The 17,850-nt window shown below is 48.2% G+C and overlaps 2 protein-coding genes across 4 annotated transcripts in view; one reads left to right on the top strand and one right to left on the bottom strand.

The window, feature by feature from the left end:
* Positions 1-14,533, bottom strand: part of NFYC (nuclear transcription factor Y subunit gamma) — a 30,302-nt gene extending 15,769 nt beyond the window's left edge. For 2 of the 3 annotated variants that reach the window (XM_058856329.1, XM_058856331.1), the window contains exons 1-2: positions 9,667-9,812; positions 482-594 (exon numbers count right to left, since the gene is read on the bottom strand). In XM_058856329.1, the coding sequence (XP_058712312.1) occupies positions 482-586 (105 nt within the window). In that variant the 5' untranslated portion in view covers positions 587-594; positions 9,667-9,812. Of the gene's footprint in view, positions 1-481; positions 595-9,666; positions 9,813-14,270 lie in introns of those variants that run through there. The other variant, XM_058856330.1, reaches the window with a different exon arrangement.
* On the top strand, positions 8,462-12,511 carry LOC131588169 (proline-rich protein HaeIII subfamily 1-like). The gene is made up of 4 exons (XM_058856810.1): positions 8,462-8,547; positions 9,096-9,259; positions 9,359-10,239; positions 11,390-12,511. Exons 1-4 carry the CDS (start codon positions 8,462-8,464, stop codon positions 11,450-11,452), a joined length of 1,194 nt encoding a protein of 397 aa, XP_058712793.1. The 3' UTR covers positions 11,453-12,511.
* Positions 14,534-17,850: the final 3,317 nt, after the last annotated feature.

The following is a 17,850-nucleotide window of genomic DNA, read 5'->3' as shown; positions in this document are numbered from 1 at the left end:
TACACCTGTAGCTGTTCCAGAATCCCCCCTTTTTTCTCCCCAAGAGGAATTCCCCAGGATGCAGCTATGGCCATCCCTGAGCCTGATAAACAAACTCTTAAATCAACTTTGTGTTGTTGTTTTAGCCTGGAAGGAGCTGCAGGTTTGGCTGCTCCACCCAGAGAGGGAACATTCCCTGGAATGTTCCAGGCCAGGCTGGATGAGGCTCGGAGCTACCTGGGACAGTGGAATGTGTCCCTGCCCAAGGGACAGGGATCACCTTGAAGATCTTTTCCAAGCTAAACCATGATTTTCATGACTCTGCTACAATTCCATTTTTTTGGAAAATGGAATCCCCCCTGGCTGGAGATTATTGCTCATTTCTTATCCCAAGAAACACCCAATTTCCCTGATCCCAGAGCAGAAGACGTTCAAGCTGAGCTTTGAACAGGAATTTTTCCCTGTTTTCTGTGGGAATACCCCGATCCCTGGGGATGCTCACCACGGTGAGGTTGCGGATCTCCTCCATCACCCGTGGCCAGAAGGACTGGAGGCTCTGCTGGGCATCGCTGCTCCCGGCCGTGCCGAAGCCGCTGTCCGTGGACATCCTGGCAGCTGGGAGAGGAAAAAAACAGGAATAAGCAAGGAGGGAGAACAGGGTTAAAGGCAGGAAAAGCAAGAATGGCTTCAAATTGATGGGTTTAGGTTAAAGATTGGTAAGAAATTCCTTCCTGTAAAGGGTTGGGATGGATTTCCCGGAGAAGCTGTGGCTGCCTCATCCTTGGAAGTGTCCAAGGCCAGGTTGGAACAGCCTGGGATAGGGGAAGGTGTTCCATGGCAGGGGTGGAATGGGATAATCCTTAATGTCCCTTCCCACCCAAACCAGTCCATGATTACATGTCCCAGGAATTCAGGGAAGGGCTAATCCCTCCAGAAAACCATCAGAAGAAGAAATGCCAGCCTAGGTCTCATGGCCTCCCCATTTGTTTTTTTAAATTAAATTTATATTTCCATAGCAAAAGTAAAATAACCAATTTCTTTTGTGGCTGTCTGACACTAAAGTGTCATTTTGTGGCTTTCCAGCAGTTTTCAAATCCTTCTTTTCCTTGGACAGAATCAACAGGAGGAATTAAGAGTCTGTACAATGCAGGGTAACAAAAGCAGGAAGATTTAAATTCCAAATCTTTTAATTGAAGCTGCTTTAGTTGAAGCTGGGGTGTTACGAATCTGCTGATTATTCCATTTATTCCAGAGGATATCCATGCATCCAGGGAGATTGGGATCTCTGCAAACAGCTTTATTTACCTGAGAAGGAAGGAGGTGAAAACAAAGGGAAAATCACTGGGATCAGCCTCTCCCCAATCCAGGTGAGGAGTTGGGACACTCAGCACTCCTTGCCCTCATCCTTGGAGACCCAGCAACTCCAATTTTCCCCCTCAACAAATCCCTGGATTAAGCTTTGGGACAAGAAACTCTTCAAGCAATTCCAGTTAATATTAACACAGAGTTGGACAAATCCCTGGGAATAGCAGGAGCATTCCTGAGCTTCCTCTGTGGCAGGAGCACGTGGCTCCAGCAGGATTCCCAACAGCCTGGAAGGACTGGGAATTCTGGGAGAGTCACCAACATCAAACACCCCAGAGCAGCTCCAGAATATCTAGGAATGACACAGATCCCAGGGATGGAAAAGAAATCTGTGCCACCACAGGAAGGATTTTCCATAAGGAACGATCTCCAGGATATTTTTGTGGCTTTTTTTCCATTGCACAGTGACAAATGAGCAGATCCCCCTCTGGAAACAGGCACAGGAATTGGCCAAGAATTCCCAAATCAACTCCAGCCAGGAATTCCAAAATCTGCTTTGGCCAGGAATTCCAAAATTCACTATTCCAAAGCAAAAAGGATCCCTAAAAATGGCACTAAGGGGTCAATGCCAGACAATCCTGCAGCCCACACTTCCTAAGGAAAACTTGGAATGGTTCTGTTTTAATTCCACACTTCCCACAGAAGACAGGGAACAGTTGTATTTTAATTCCCCAGTTCCCAAGGAAAACAAGGAGAAGTTGTATTTTAATTCCAGCAACATGGGTGTGGGAAGAGCCAGAGGGAATTCTGACAAGGAAAAAGGGTCAGGGAATTGTATTTTCAGTCTCAGAGCAATGCAAGAATTCCAGGTGAAGGATCCTCTGGAATTCAGTGACTGACACATTTCTTGCTGACTCTTCCACAATTATTTGCATTAGAATGGAACCTGCCCACAGACTGTGATATTCCAAGTATTTATAAGAAAATCAAAGATAAAAATATTCCAATGAGGATTTAATTGGCATCTGGATCTTCCTCACCTCAATCAGCATTGTTAAAAAAATAGTTCAGGGACAAAAAACCCAATCCTTGGAACCTGGGAATATTTCAGTATTCCTGGAACTAGATGCAAGAGGAGATGCAATTCTTTTTGGACACAAGGAAAATAGCTTTTAAAATATGAATCATTTGAATTTATCCCATTTAAATGCTGCACTGGAACGTAACACTGCCCAGAATCCCAGGATACAAGAGGTTAAAATTAAAGGAAAAAAGGTTATAGAATATAGAGGAAGAGAATTTCACCACCATTCAATTTCTTGCATTAAATATCTACCTCCAGATACATTAAATATGCAGATTTCAGCAATGGTTTACTCTGGTCATTTATAATATAAAAATCCTGCTGATGGACACAAAAACTTCCAATTTTAAAGTAAAACACAGAAGTGATTTCAGAACAATCTGAAATTTCTGCTTAGGATCATTTTATGATAAATTGAGTAAAAGTAGAAACAGGAAAACCTACAAAATCAAATTGCTAGAAACCACAAAATAAAAGTGAAACTGCTCAGAACACTACAGGAATTTCTCCCAATTAAAACATGGATACAGAAGTGGTTTGGAGGTGCTGGGGAGGATTGGGAGGAAAGGGAAAAATCCCAAACTGTGACATAAACTCCAGAGAGAGAAACCTCACTCATGACCCATTCCTGAGCAATGAGGGAAATTCCTTCTCCTCCTTTAAAACTCATCCCAGGATTAGAACCAGCAAAAAGCTCACTCAGGGAGAGATGAGCTCAGCACAGCCAGAGGAATCCTTGGATTTCACACATGGATCAAAACCTGTTTGGGCTTTTCATCTGGGAACTTTTCAGCTTCACTCCTTTCCCCTTCCTTTCTCCTTTTCTTTTTCCTTTCCTTTCCTTCCACTTTTTCCCTCCTTCCCAGATTTCCCTCAGCTCACCCAAAAAAACCTCCCAAGGGGTTTAAGAGGAAAGTGGCTGCTCCAACACCAAATTCTGCTGGAAAACAGGCACAGGATCCCAGGGAATGGCTGGAGCTGTGCCTGACAGGATTTAGGGTGGATTTAGGGAAAGGTTCTTCCTCCAGAGGGAGCTGGGGCACTGCCCAGGCTCCCCAGGGAATGGGCGCATTCCCAAGGCTGCCAGAGCTCCAGGAATGTTTGGACAACATTCCCAGGGATGCACAGGGTGCCATTGTTCAGGGCTTGGACTGGATGATCCTTCCAGGATATTCCAGGTGGGCTGGGATGAGCTGAACCACCCGAAATCCTGACTGGCAGAATCCCAGTGAGGAGATTTATGGACACAATGGCTCTGAGGGAAACACCAGGAAAGAAACAACCCCTTTCCCAAAAAAACCACTCCCCACAGAGCAAGGAATGATGGAGGAGCTTTCCCAGAGAAACTCTGGCTGTCCTGGATCCCTGGAAGAGTCCAAGGTTAGGCTTGGAGTAACTTGGGACAGTGGAAGGTGTTCCTGGGGGTGGAATCCCCTTCAACCCAAACCATCCCAGGATTCTGTAACAACCAGAAAAACTGGGATTCACCTCCAACCCATCCACACTGCTTGGGATACCTCCAGGCAGGAAAACATTTTATTTTTCCAGACTGAGGGAAACAGAAAAGCAGGAAAAGCTGAAGCCTCGCTGCCTGGAGGTGATTCCAGAGCAGATCACCAGGAATATCCCAACAGCTGTCGGAGCTTTTCCGCTCACCAGAGCATGACACCTCTGGCAAACATTAAAATTCCCAAATCCTGCAGCAGCTGACAAAACCTGGAAAAGTTTCACTTCATGGGAGAGCAAAGGAAGCGTAGAGACACCTCTGGATGTTTTTTTGGCTGTTATTTTTTGTACAAATGCTGTTTTCTGCTCTTTTTTGGGCGCCCTGGGAAGCGGGAAGCAGCCAAACGGAGCCGTCTCCCCTTGGAAAATTCGCCATTTCAGCTCCTGGAAAACACAACCTACGGGAAAATCGCAAATAAACCCAAAACCTCTGAGCCTGCACTTCCATCCTGAGCAGGATCCAGAGTTTTTCCCTGGAAAAACACCAGATCCATGTCACAGCCACATTCCCAGGCATCCAAGCAAGACAGGAATGGGAATAATGTCCCCATCCAGTGAGGGCCACGTTCCAATTTTTGCTGGCTTTTAAATCTAGTTTCATTTTAAACGTAATTTTCAATTTCTGCCAAGTTCCCCCTGAGTAAGAAGCCAAGCAAAGAGGGTGGAGAGCACCTCCAAAGGAAATTTTTCCAAACATTCCAAGGAATTTGCAAACAGGGAATGCGAGAGGGAAGGAATGAGCCAGGAAGGAGGAGGAACTCAGCAGCATCCCATAGATCCTGGTGGGATCACAAATTCCACGTCCTTTCCATACAAAACAGCCACATTCCCATGATTATTGAGAAAATCCCATCGTTTTCCATGGAAAAAGCAGCACATTCCATGTAAGGATCCTAAAAAATTGCTCAACCATGAAAGCTCCAAAGAAATGAGGCACAAATCCCAAAATTTTATCTCGATGTCCTTAAATTATGGCTTCAAAAAAGGGATAAAACACAAATATTTCTGGAAAAAAATCCCCTCATCTTGATCCTACCACGTGACAAATACAGATTTAACAATTCCACATTGACAGAGTTTAAAAGGTTCCAAATCCTCAAAAAAAATTCCCATAAAACTCCTTTTAAGTGGTTTTTACAACAACCACTATCTCACAAAAACCCCAAATTATTTATTAGGAAGTAACATTAAAAAAAAAAAAAAGTGGAATTTTTTTTGCTTGTTTCCTCCTTTTCTGTGTTTTAAAGATTAAAATTTATCAGGAAAAAAATAAACTCCAACACCATGTCAGCCAGAAAAGCTCTAAAGAATAAAATCAAAGCCCCAGAACTGAATATTTAATACAATATTATTCATGGAATAACAGTAAATTCATTTCCATGATGCTTCCAAACAATCTGGAGGCTCAAAGTGCCAGAAATTGAGGGGTTTTTAGCTTTAGTTTTTTAATTTTGAGAGTTTTTACTCTCCAAGATTTTGGGAGGTGGCAGCAGTGGTAGGGAAAGATTAAATTGTGTTGGAGATCAATGGTTTCTCCTTCCACCTCAAAATTCAAATTTTGACTGCTCAAATATATAAAATTATTTAATTAAAAAGAATTTTGAGCCACTTTGGCACCACAGTTTATTTTTTGTTGAGCAAATCTTGCCATGGAGCTCTAAAAAATTCGGATTTTTGCAGATTCCACTGCAGCAGCTGGGAAAAAAAATCAGGATTTGGCTCTGTTGGAGTGAAAGGAAAGCCTCGAGCACTGGAATTCCAACACACAAGGCTTTGGCTCTTGATTATTTTGCAAGATTCCATGAGAAAATCCTGGGAATTGGAGCACCAACATCCACAGGGACTCATCCCAGTGGCCCAAGAATGGAAAATATTCCCTGGAAAAGCACTGGGAGAGGAGATCAACACCTGGGAAGGGACTGATAAGGTGGGGTTTGGGATAGGCTTTAAGAAATCCCAATCCATAAATCACGGAATGGTTTGGGTGGGAAGGGAATTTAAATCCCGTCCTTTTCCAGCCCCTGCCATGGATAGGGAGACTTTTCCCTATCCCAGGTTGCTCCAAGCTGGCCTTGGACACTTGCAGGGATGTGGAAACCACAGATTTTCTGGGAATTCCATCCCAAAATCCCATTTATCCCTGTCCTCTGGCACTGGGAATTCATTCCCCCTTATCCTGTCCCTCCATCCCAAATTCATCTGCAGCTTCCGAAGTTGTCACAATAAAAAGGAAGGAGGAAAGCTTTAAAAATTACAGCTAATTAAGCACTGGGCCCACAGCACCGCCATCATTCCACTGTAATTATTAAAACATAAAAACTCCCAGCACTATGGACAGGCAAGAAATTAAAAAACAATTAAAACAAATCGCAATAATTAAGACTTTTTACGTTTAACACTGATTTATTTATCCAAAAAAGATTTTAGAAAATGATGTTATAAAAAAATCCAACAGGGCAGTGGGAAAAGGGGATGGACACAAAGTCAGGGGAGGCTGAAATTCTGCTTTAAAAAACTATAAACCACTCACATTTTAAACATTTTCAAGCAAATTTTTAAGAAGACCCAGTGAGGACAGAAGGGGCTGCAAAATCTTGTGTTGATCTTGGAAACACCTGAGCACTGCAGGTGCCTCCCAGCCACTTTTCCAAGGAATATTTAGGATTATTCCACCTTTAAACTCCATAAATTCTCTACCACATTCCCTCTGCTCCCAGCCTCGGACTGAGACAGCCCCAAAGTGGGCGGGAGGGATCTGGATCCCAACTTCCAATTCTTTATTCCAGGGAAATTTGGGACAAATAAATGATTTTAAGGGACTGCAAAGGCTCTGTATATTTATATAAATCCACTTATTTTTGAATCTACGGACAAATATCTATTTAATCCTACTATTCTATTGACTATTCAATATTCCTATTACTGTTGTTGCTCAATTTTATAAATTAAAGCATCCAATGGCATCACCCAAAAGTTAAAATTAATTATTCTCATAGAAGTTTTTCCCTCCTGCTTAAATCAAGCCCAACCTGAAATGCTCAACGGGCAGCCAGGATGGTTTAATTTATTTTTTCTCTCTTCTCTTTTATTAAAATAAAAATGTTTTGGTGTTATAAAGATGCAAATCTCCCACCTTCATGGCATAAAAAGGGACAATTCCTGCTCTGATTTGAGCAGGAAGTGACCAAATAAACAGAAAATACAAGAAAATCTCTTCAGCTTTTGGGATTAACTCCCAAAAAAATCTTTTTTTTTAACTCCGGGATGCTTTGGAGATGTCCTGAAGTTTGTTCTTGCTGTGGTTTTTAACCCTCTGAAATAAAAGTAAATTATTCCTGATCATAATTAAAGACTTTAACTAATTAAAGAGCTTCAAAAATGTAAATAATTCACAATTTTAGGTTTGAAACTCACCAAATTTAATTCATTTACAACACACTAAGCCTTGAAATGAAGAAACCACCTCATGAGCCAACATAATTAACATACAGATGTCACCCTTATTATATAAATACAAGATATTAGCCTGATTAAATGAAATAAAACCCAAATTTAGTGGCTGAAAGGTGACCTCCTGTGGGCACCCAAAGCTACCTTGAGGTGGCTCAAGCTGGGGACAACAATGTCCCCTCCCCAAAAGTGTCCCCAACACCTTCACTGGTGCAAAAAATAGGCTAGAAAAATCAATTTTAAAATAATAATAATTAAAAAAAGTGGTGTTTTCCAAGCTTGAAGTTCCAGGTCAAAAATTGAGGAGAAACTAAAAAAAATAAAATTCACAGGAAAAAGCCTCCTGGAAAAGCAAACTGCTGAAAAATCAAACTAGAAAATCAAACTCTTAGAGAATAAAGCTAAACAATCCAACTCACTGGGAATAAAACTAAAAAATCAAACTCATAGAGAATAGAACTAAAAAAATAAACCTTGTATGAATTTTAAAAATCAAACTCCTAGGGAATAAAACTAAAAAATCAAACTCACAGAGGATAAAACTAAAAAGCTAACTCATAGAGGATAAAATTTAAAAAATCAAACTTCTAGACAATAAAGCTAAAAAATCCAACTCATAGGGAATAAAACTAAAAAAATCAAACTCATATAGAGAATAAAACCAGAAAATCAAACTCTTAAGAGAATAAAGCTAAAAAATCAAACTCATATAGAGAATAAAACTAAAAAAATCAAACTTCTAGAAAACAACAACAACAAAAAATCCCTGGAGAACTCTGGAGCAGAAAGGACACCCAAAGTTCACTCCTTAAAATGGGACCTTCCTACCCCTCCACAGCTGGGAAAAAATCAAAAGAAACTGGAATAATTTGTTAATAAATCCATTTCCAGATTTTCCCTGCTGCTCTTGACCTAGAAAGATCAAGCAGAACCTGCTCTTCTCCAGCCTCCTGCAAGCTGAAGCCATCAAAATACGCCAAATATTGGGTGGAATCAAGATTTCTGCAGGATTTTTATTCTCATTTCTGGGAGCTGCAGGTCACCCTCTTGTCCTGCCAATATTTAAAAGCTGGATATAGCTTAATTTTTCAATGGAAATATATTAAAATATCTTATTTTTGCTTCAAGATGCTGACAATGACCTTCATGCTCACGGCAAATCTCCCAGTCCTGGCCCACAGCCGGCTCCAGAAGTTCCTCCAATATTCCCGAATTATTAAAAGGTGACTTTTGGGGACGTTTCTCCTCTTACTCCATCCCTCACACTGAAACTGTGACAACACCAGGAAGTTGAACAACGTCGAGATGAGGTGCAGGGAGTCTTAATTTTTAATTAAAACACCCCAATTCACACTCAGAACGAAGCTGGAGCCCAAGGAAATCCTGACAGGAGGTGAAGCTCAGGTTCAAGGGCCTGGACCCGTGTTCCAAAACCCTTACAAGAACTTGGGCAAGCTAATTATCCTTAATTTTACAAAACAGCGCTTTTAAAGTCTACAATCGACGACCACAGAAAGGGGAAAAAATGTGTTTTATCACCCTGAGAGGTAAAGGACGAGAAGAGCATCTTGGAGGAGCAGGACTGTCCACGATGTGCTCTCCGAAACCCAACTTTAATCTCCCAACTATCCCCCGTGTCCTTGATGCCCTCGGCCAGCGCCAGCAGCTCCATTTTTTCCTTCCTCTTTTCTCTTATTTTTTTTTTTCTTTCTTTTTTTTTTTTTTTTTTTTTTCTCGGTCCAAAGTGCCGCTAACAAACTTTGTCCTTCAGAGTGGCGGCTCGGAGCGCTGGGATTTCAAGGTCACTCGTGCAGGCCCCGCTCCAAGTTGGGCTGCGGCGGTGGCGGAGCGCGCCCGGCCCGGGGCTCGGGGAGAGCCCCCGGGACCCCTCAGCCCCCGCCGGGCCGCCAACCCCCCGCTCCCCCCGCGCCTCCCGTGACCTTCGGCGCTGAGCTCCCGACAAAAACGACAACAAAGGGCTGCCAGGACACGCCGGGAGTTTGGGGGTGTCGCGGCTCCGCTGTCGCCCCCCAGGCCCCGCGGGGCCATCGCGGCCAGGCCAAGGGCACCGAGAGAGGCCCCGCCGCGCTCGGGGCACCCCAGGGTGGGGGCAGCGCTGCTTTGTCCCCCCCCATCGCTGCCCTCACGCCGATACCGGCGCTGGGGGTGGGTCGGCGGGGAACCCCGGGGGTTCAACCCCAAACCCCGCACCGGGCGCGTCCCGCCGCGCCCCCTTCCCTCCCGCACCGGGACACACGAGCATCCCCCGCCGCCGCGGCCTGTCCCCGGCGCCCGGGCCGCCCTCCCCCGCCGCCACCGCGGCGGCAGCGCCCCAGACTCACCGCCGGCCGTGCCCGCGGCCGGGGGTTGCCCGCCATGGCTTTGTCTTTGAGCGACCCCGGCAGCTGCGGGGCCCCCCCGGGCCGGGCCGTGCCTGCGGCCCCTTTAACGGCGGCGGCCCCGCGCGCCCCGCTGCGCGCGCCCGGCCCGCCCCGCGCCCGCGCCCATTGGCTGCGCGCCCCGCGGCCGCGCTCTGCTATTGGCTGAGCGCCCCGCGGCCCCGCGCTCCCATTGGCTGGCGCTGCGGCGCAGCCTCGCCTGCCGCTTCCTGCTTTAAAGTTACCTTGAGCGGCGGCCGCAGGGGTCAGGAAAGCCCCGCCCCCCTGCCCCGCCCCGATTGGCAGCCTCGCCTCCTATTCAAACGCCTGAAGAGGCTGGCGAGGGCGGCCGCTGATTGGCCCGCGCGCCTGTCAATCACGACGGTTCCCGCCACACCTTCCCGGCGGGGAGCGGGGCCGCACGTGCGCGAGGCGCGGCGGGAGCGCGCGCGGTCGGATCCCCGAGTTCCAGAAATTTTGGGATCTTTGGAGATCACCCAGTCCATCCCCCTACCAAGGCAGGGTCACCCGGAGCAGGTGACACGGGGACAGCTCCAGGTGGGGTTGGGATGTCTCCAGAGGGAGGTTCCAGCTATTCCAGGGCTGCAGGGAATGAAGTTCTTCCTCAGGGTGAGGTGCAACTCGTTGTGTTTTAATTTATGGCCACTGCTCCTCATCCTGTCCCCGAACAGAACCTGGCACCGTCCTCTGACACCCCTTGGGGACATTTTATGGATGATGGGACTCTCTCCCAGCCTTCCCTTCTCCAGGTCCAGCTCTCAGTTTTTCGTAGTAAGGATCCCTGAGAGCTCCAGCCTGGACAAACCTGGTGCTTCTCAGAAATAATTAATTCCAGCAGAGCCACAGCCAACCCAGCTCTCGCTGTTTCTCCTGTATCCTCCAGACTTCAAATCCTCTCCGTGTCCTCTATGGACCGTCTCCAGCAGCTCCTTGTCCTGTCCTGAGTATCCCAGAACTGGATCCCTTGTGGCCCCAGTCCCAGGTTGGTGCTTCCCGGTGGGGACAGGGACATCCCCTCCCCGGCCTTATCCGTGGGAGTCACCGGCAAGAGGGATCGGGATCCCACAGCCCTCCCACGGGGCTGCACCAGCCCACAAACATCCCATAGGATGAGGGGGAAAAGAAAAAGGAGGCGGTTTTTCTAATTCCATGGTACAGCCCTCAAGCCCTGGGCAGGATGAATCCCAGCAAAATTCCCGGCAGGAAGTGCAGGTGGAGCGTTCACCTCCAACACCAATCATTTCCCTTCAGTTTTAACCACACGCAGCCTCACTCTCCTCCCTCCAGCAGCACTTTAAGAGCTCTTGGATGGGATGGGAATTTGGGAATGTTGTGGGTAAAGAATGGGAATGGTCCAGCATAAAAAGTTGTGGAAACCAGGTGGTATTTTAGCCTCTGAATGCACAAATCCCAGTTTTATCAACAGCACCCCAATGGATTTCAAACTGTAATTCCAAACTATAATTTCCTGCTGACAGGATTATCCAGGGGGAAAAAATATTGGGAAGCACAGCCAAGCCTTGTCCAGCCCTGCAGATTAAATCACTTTGAATCTGATAACGAGGAGAGATTAATTTTAAAATAGAACTTCCTGATGATTTGGGGGAATAGAATTGCTTGAAACATGGCCTTAAAAAAAAATAAATACTCTGTTCTCTTCCTGTAGCATTCCTCAGATAACAAAACACGGCTTGGAAGCTGTGGAATTCTGACTATTGGAATTATGTGAGGTACTTTGGGTGGTATGAAAAACAAACCCAGCACCCTTCCTGCAGAACAGAGGAATGCCTGGCTGGAATTCTGGAATTCTGAGGGATTGATGTTCTGACTGGCCAAACACATTCCCTTGGGCCTTGTCACATCCCAAGGGACCTAAAGCTGCTCTGCTGTGCTTGGGAATGACAGGAAGAGCCACGGGAATGACCCACAGGAGCAGCTGATGCTCACAGCTTATTAATTCCTCCTGACAATAAAAACTGGTTAATTTTAGGAAGTTCTACAGTAAAGGGTTTATTTGTGGAAAAACCCCACTGAATTAGTTTGGGAAGCCCTAAAAGGTTTATTTCAATCATTGCAGCTCTCGTTGCTCTGAAATCAAAGAGGGTTTGGGTGGGATTTTGGGAAGGAATTTTCTTTTCTTTTGAGGGTGAGGAAGGGCTGGAATAGAATTCCCAGAGCACCTGTGGCTGCCCCTGGATCCCTGGAACAACCTGGGACAGTGGGAAGTGTCCCTGCCCATGGAATTGAGTGGGACTGGATGGGATTTAAGGTCCCTCCCAACTCAAACCACAATTCCGTGAACTACAGAGTTACTTGGGAAACATTGGAAAAAGGAATGTTCTGAACCCTGTAGCTGTCACCTGTCTCTCTGAGGCACTTCTAGGAATCCACCACTGCACGTGATTCCCATGGGGCAGGAAAATGTGCTTGGACAAACAGGATTTATCTTGATCAAGCAAAATTAACGAGGGACAGACCAGCCAGGCAGGAAAAATGCCCGGCTCAAGGTCACCAGCCAAGCTCAGACACTGGAGAACCTGTTCCTACCTGGAATGAGCAGTCAAGGATTCTGCTGGATCCCAGAACCATGGAATATCTTGAGCTGGAAGGATCCTCAAGGATCATCCAGTCCAACCCCTGAACAGTGGCACCCTGTGCATCCCTGGGAATGTTGTCCAAATATTCCTGGAGCTCTGGCAGCCTTGGGAATGCGCCCATTCCCTGGGGAGCCTGGGCAGTGCCCCAGCTCCCTCTGGAGGAAGAACCTTTCCCTAAATCCAACCTAAATCCCCTCAAATCCCCTCAGGGGCAGCTCCAGCTGTTCCCTGGGATCCTGTGCCTGGTTATGCCAGAGCCAGGTGTGATGTTGTCACCACCACGACCAGGTGAGCTGATGCTGTCACAGAGCATGAGGACAAACAGACCCAGAAGGAACATCCCAGTCCAAAACCAGAACCTCATTTAAGGAAAAAAATAAGGAAAGGACTGGGATGCTGGCAAGGAAGTTTGATGGTTTGGTTTGTAGGCCTGGAGGAACAGGTAACGCGCTCATGGGCTTTGAATCGTCCATGCTCAAACAGCAATGGAGACAGGGAAGATTTATTCCCAAATCGATGGAAAATATTCCACTCAGGAAGAGAAATGTCTCAGAAGTGCTCTGAAGAGTCACATTCCAGGAGCAGTCACGGCTATTGTTCATCCTTCAGTGACAATCTGGAATCTGCCAGAGCTGCAGGGTCTGGGGGTGGCCCTGGTACACAGCTCAGCCAGCCCAAAGCTGCCCTGACAACCCTCAAACACCGGCAAATGAGGAACCCACCTGAATGAAACCCCACCCCAAAGAATTCCCGGTTACCAGGCTATGCCCACACTGCTGGGCAGTGCCCCGGGATTTACCAGTGACCTGGGGGCATATATTTTATTCCTTCACCTCGGGGAAAAGCAGGATTTACAGAGACCAAAGGTGTTCTCACAGCTCTTGCTGCTTTTTGAGCATGGATTAAACAATGCCCGAGACAATACCAGAAACCCTTGACTGTGCTTTCGTTGTCCTGCCCCTCTTCCTGCCAAATACTGTGGCAGAGCCTGAAGAAGCTTCTCAAGGCTTGGCTGGCAAAAATCCCAAAGATTAGTAAAACAGAACCATGAAATGACAAAATATTATGGGTTGGAAGGAATCTTTAAAACCACCGAGTGCCATCCCCTACCAAGGGCAAGGGCACCTTCCACTGTCCCAGGTTGCTCCAAGCCCCATCCAACCTGGCCTTCAGCACATCCAGGGACCCAAAGGCAGCCACAGCTTCTCTGGGAAATCCATTCCAGGCCCTCACCAGTCTCACAGCCAAGAATTTCTTCCTAAAATCAAATCTAACCCTAAGCATCTGAGCTCCTATCTACCCCCTCCCACCCCTTTCTCAGACAGGTCAGGATCACAAACTGCCTTGGAATCACACAACCCGGAACGATTTGGGTGAAAGAGACCTTAAAGCACATCCCATTCCACCCCTGCCATGGGCAGGGACACCTTCCACTAGACCACGTTGCTCAAGGCCTTATCCACCTTGGCTCTGGACCCTTCCAAGGATGAGGCACCGCAGCACATCCCCTGTGGCGGCCCGGGAAAACACCGGGAGGACTCCGCGCATCAATGTTGCCCGCCGGTTGTGAGGCGGCGCGTTCCCCGGACGCTGGCAGCCCCTAATCCCGGCTCTCAGGCCGGGGGGGGGGGGTCCCAGGCTCGGCCAGCCCCGGGCCAGCCCCGGGCCTGTCCCGGCCCTGTCCCGGCCCCGCCGCCCCCCCGCCCCGCGCGGGACAACGGTCCGCTCGCGCTCCTCTCCCCGGCCCGTCCCCGCCAGCCAATCAGCGCCCGCTTCTCTGCGCCCGCCTCCCCCGCGCGGGCCAATCAGCGCGCGCGCAGCGGCCCAGCCAATCGCAGCACAGCCGTTGGGGTGTGGGGGGGGAGGCCGTAACGACCCCTCGGGCCGCCCCCGCCCCGCGTCCCCTCACGGGCCGCCGCCTCCCCCCCGCCGCGCTCCCCGCGCACTCACCGGGGCGGCCGGCGCCGCGACCTCCGCCTGCTCCGCCCGCTGCCCGCGCTGCCTCCGGCGCGGCCTGCGGGAGGCGGGGGGGGAAAAGGGGGGCGGCCGAAGCGGAGTGAGCGCCGAGCGGCCGAGAAACAAGATGGCGGCAGGGCCGTGAGGCGTCGGGGCGGAGGCTCCGCCCTTTTTTGTCCCCCCCCCCCTTCCCCTCCTCGGGCTGGGCCGCGGCGGCGCGCGCGGGCGCGTGACCCAGCGGGGATCTCGCGAGATTTGCGGGGAGGCGGGAACGTGAGGGAGCGGGACGTGCCGTGAGGGACGGGGACAGTCTGGGAGGGGTCTGAGGGGTGACCGTGCCTTGAGGGGCTGCCAAATTCTGTCTCTGGCATAGATCTGCCCTGTCCTAAACCCCCGCCTGTCCACCTCTAGGCCTCTTGTGGGGAACCTTCCCATGTTTTTCTTGCTTTATAAATAAAAAGCAGAAATGCTGCGATGTTTTCCAAGTTTGTTTGCTTCTCTGTCAAGTATCCTCGTAATGAATTGGGTGGTAAATAAATCCGTTAAAGGTGCTGGATAAAAATGCTTAGGGTATAATGAATTGCAATGAACTTTTCTCCACACCGGGATTTGGCAATTTCTGGGAACTTTTTTAATAGGAGTTCGTTTGAAGTGCAATTTAAACACATGCAGTGTTCCTGAGTTGACTCACTCCCAGAGTCCCATTATGTAGCTCAACTATATCTGCCCACAAAAGAAGAAAAAGAACTGTTTTACATATCTGGGAGACCACAGAGTTCTGATTGTTCACATTGTGGGAGAAAAATATTCCTGAAATCGATTTAAATAGATGAAGGAATTAAAGATCCTTTTTTTCTCAGAGTGGAGACTGCAAGCAGCTGATAATCAGAAAAAAACCCCAAAAGCAGCCCTAAAGGAAGGGGAAGCAAAGGCTGCCTTGACATTCCTCTCAAATCCATCAGGTCTGGAACAACATCCAACGGGAGTAACGAGGAAAAATAGGAAAAGTTTGTATTTTCATGGGGGGTGGATTTTTGCTCCTTTTAAGCTTTCCCTTGAAGCCACAGAGGGCTGGAGCTCCACCAGGAGCTGCTGCCTTATTCCCAGTCCCTCATCTGGGAATTGCCATCTCTTTTCCTGCAGGGATCCCATCCCAAAGATTCTCCAGGTGCCTGTCTGGATCCTCCAAGATCCCTTCCCCATGTGACAGTTTCATCCTGTGGATCCTCACAATTCCATGGAGGAACCTAAGGAATTTATTCCCACCCCTGGATGGATTTCTGTTATTATCCATGGTAGGAGTCTCAGGAATCTTCGGAATTCTGCTTTAATAGATTAATTATATCAATTAATAGATCAGTAGTTTTCTATTGGAATTTTTTGTATTTCCAACCGATTTTTATTGCCTTTCTGCACATCCATTTAACAACAACTCTGCTCCACCAGGATATCCCTGGCAGTGCAATCCCAGGGATCATCCAGGGACGTTCCTGGCTGAGCTGCTCCCTCAGCACAGGAAGATTTTCTCCTGCCATCCTGGAGCTTCTTCAAGCCAAGGTCTGTGCCCTGCTCTTGCCAGCTCTCCCAGTTCCCAGCTTTCCAGGACACACTGAGGGGTGACTCATGCTGCCTCAGGATTTTTCCCATGAAAAAATTCCCTTTTCCTTAGGAGTGACTCCATCTTTTTGCCTCCTCACTGTCCTTCTGGTGGCCCAATTTGCAGCCTGGCCAAGTTTCTTTTTTTAATATCGTTTTTAATATCATTGTTCAGGTTATAAAAATAAATCCCTTGAAATATTGTTTGGGATGAGAAAAGAAAGTGGGATCCCACAGGGCTGTTACACTTCCAGTCACCCTTCCCAAAATTGGTGGCTGGGTCTGCCCTGCCAGAGGACAAAATCCCATTCCTGCAAGCACAGGGATTTGGGATTTGTGGGTTTTGTGGAAGAAATGGAGGAAATGGGACACATTTCTGTGTCCTCTGTGGGCTGGGAGCTCGGCTGCCCTGGTGGCTCCGTGCTGGCACCGGAGTGGGAAATGTCTTGCAGCAAAATTCCTGCAGTTTTATTGGAAGTCTTGAGGCTGAGGGCACTTGCAAGGCAGCCAAGAGAAATAAAAGTCGGGATCATGGAGTGATTTGGGTTGGAAGGACATTCAGAATCATCCAATTCCACCTTCTTCCCATTATCCCAGCTTGCTCCAACCTGGAATTGAATACTTCCCAGGATAGGGCAGCCACAGCTTCCCTGGGAAATCCATTCCCCACCCTCACAGCTGCTCCAGTTCGGGTTTTTTTTGTTGTTTTTTTTTTTAATTCCCGAATTTCTGAGCTGTTTCCTTCTGTTTCAGCACCGAGGACGACGATCCATCCCCAAAATTCCCTGGAAAACGCCCCATTTATTAATTAATTACCGAGCAGTGCTGCTCCTGCTGCTGCCAGGCCCAGCTGTCCCAGCACCCAGCTTGGATGCAGCTCCTCTCCAGGGATTTCTGGACAATCCCCCCTTGCTCCTCCTCCCGCCGGATCCTTTTGTGCGGCTCCGTTTCCTCCCCACCTGCTCCCTTTTCCAGCCGCAATGGATCCATTGTCTGGAGCTGCTCGGCTTTTCCCACAGGGATTGCAGCTCCACAGAGCTCCCTGTCAGCCTGCCCGGAACGTGGAGGAGCCAAGGAAAACATGAAACAGGGAAGGGAAGGGAAAAAAAAAAAAAAAAATGGAAAGGAGAAAGTGCTTTTGCAGGAATTCGGTGGTGCTTTGATGAGTTTGGACTTACCAGCACCTTCCAACTGCTCATCCCATCCCTCCCATGCTTCCCACTGCACCCCAGACCTAAATTTGGGAGCCAAGGATTCGTCTGACACCAAGGAAAATCAGCTCGGAGCAGCAGAGACAAGGCTGACCCTTCCCAGCTCAGCCCCTGCCATCCCCTGGGATTCCTGTTTCAGCAGGACTCTGGATTTATCCCAAACCAGCTGTTGCTTTGGGGCAATAATCCACAGGCACGGGAAAACCTGGATATAAATTCTTTCTGGACATGGACGCACTTGCTTTATGGATCTGCAGGAAAAAGAGGCCATTTAGGGCCAGATTTGGGGGTTTGACCCCTTGTGCCACATCCCACCTGGTGCCTCTCCTAGCTGGGATGATCCATATGGTATTGAAGGGTATCTAAGGATATTTAGGAATATGTCTGTGCCTGGATACTGTTTTGTTTAAACCTTCTGCTTTGAAATTAAACCCCTGGGAATATATTTTGACCTTTGGGAGTTCCCAAAGGATTCCTTGAGGGCCCAAAACTCCTGAGGGATGATCCAGGATCAACTGTGGGCTTGTGGGTCCCCTTTTGTGCTCAGGTTTGAACCTGTGTGCCAGGGAATTTTACTTTTTCTGATCCAGATGGGAATTCCCAAAGGAATCCTGGTCTCCCTCATTTTCCCACCCTCACTTCCTAAGGAAGAGCTGACAGAAATCAGGAAAACCCCACAAAACTTTAGGATCAGCGCTGGGAGCTGAGGTGCTCAGCCTGGTGATGTTTGGGAGGCCTCATTCCCAATATTCCCACTCTGCTGGCAG

This window comes from Poecile atricapillus, chromosome 24 (assembly GCF_030490865.1).
Source record: "Poecile atricapillus isolate bPoeAtr1 chromosome 24, bPoeAtr1.hap1, whole genome shotgun sequence".
Lineage (NCBI taxonomy): Eukaryota > Metazoa > Chordata > Aves > Passeriformes > Paridae > Poecile > Poecile atricapillus.
The sequence above is the reverse complement of the archived record's forward strand: the minus strand, read 5'-3'. Positions and strand labels throughout refer to the sequence as shown.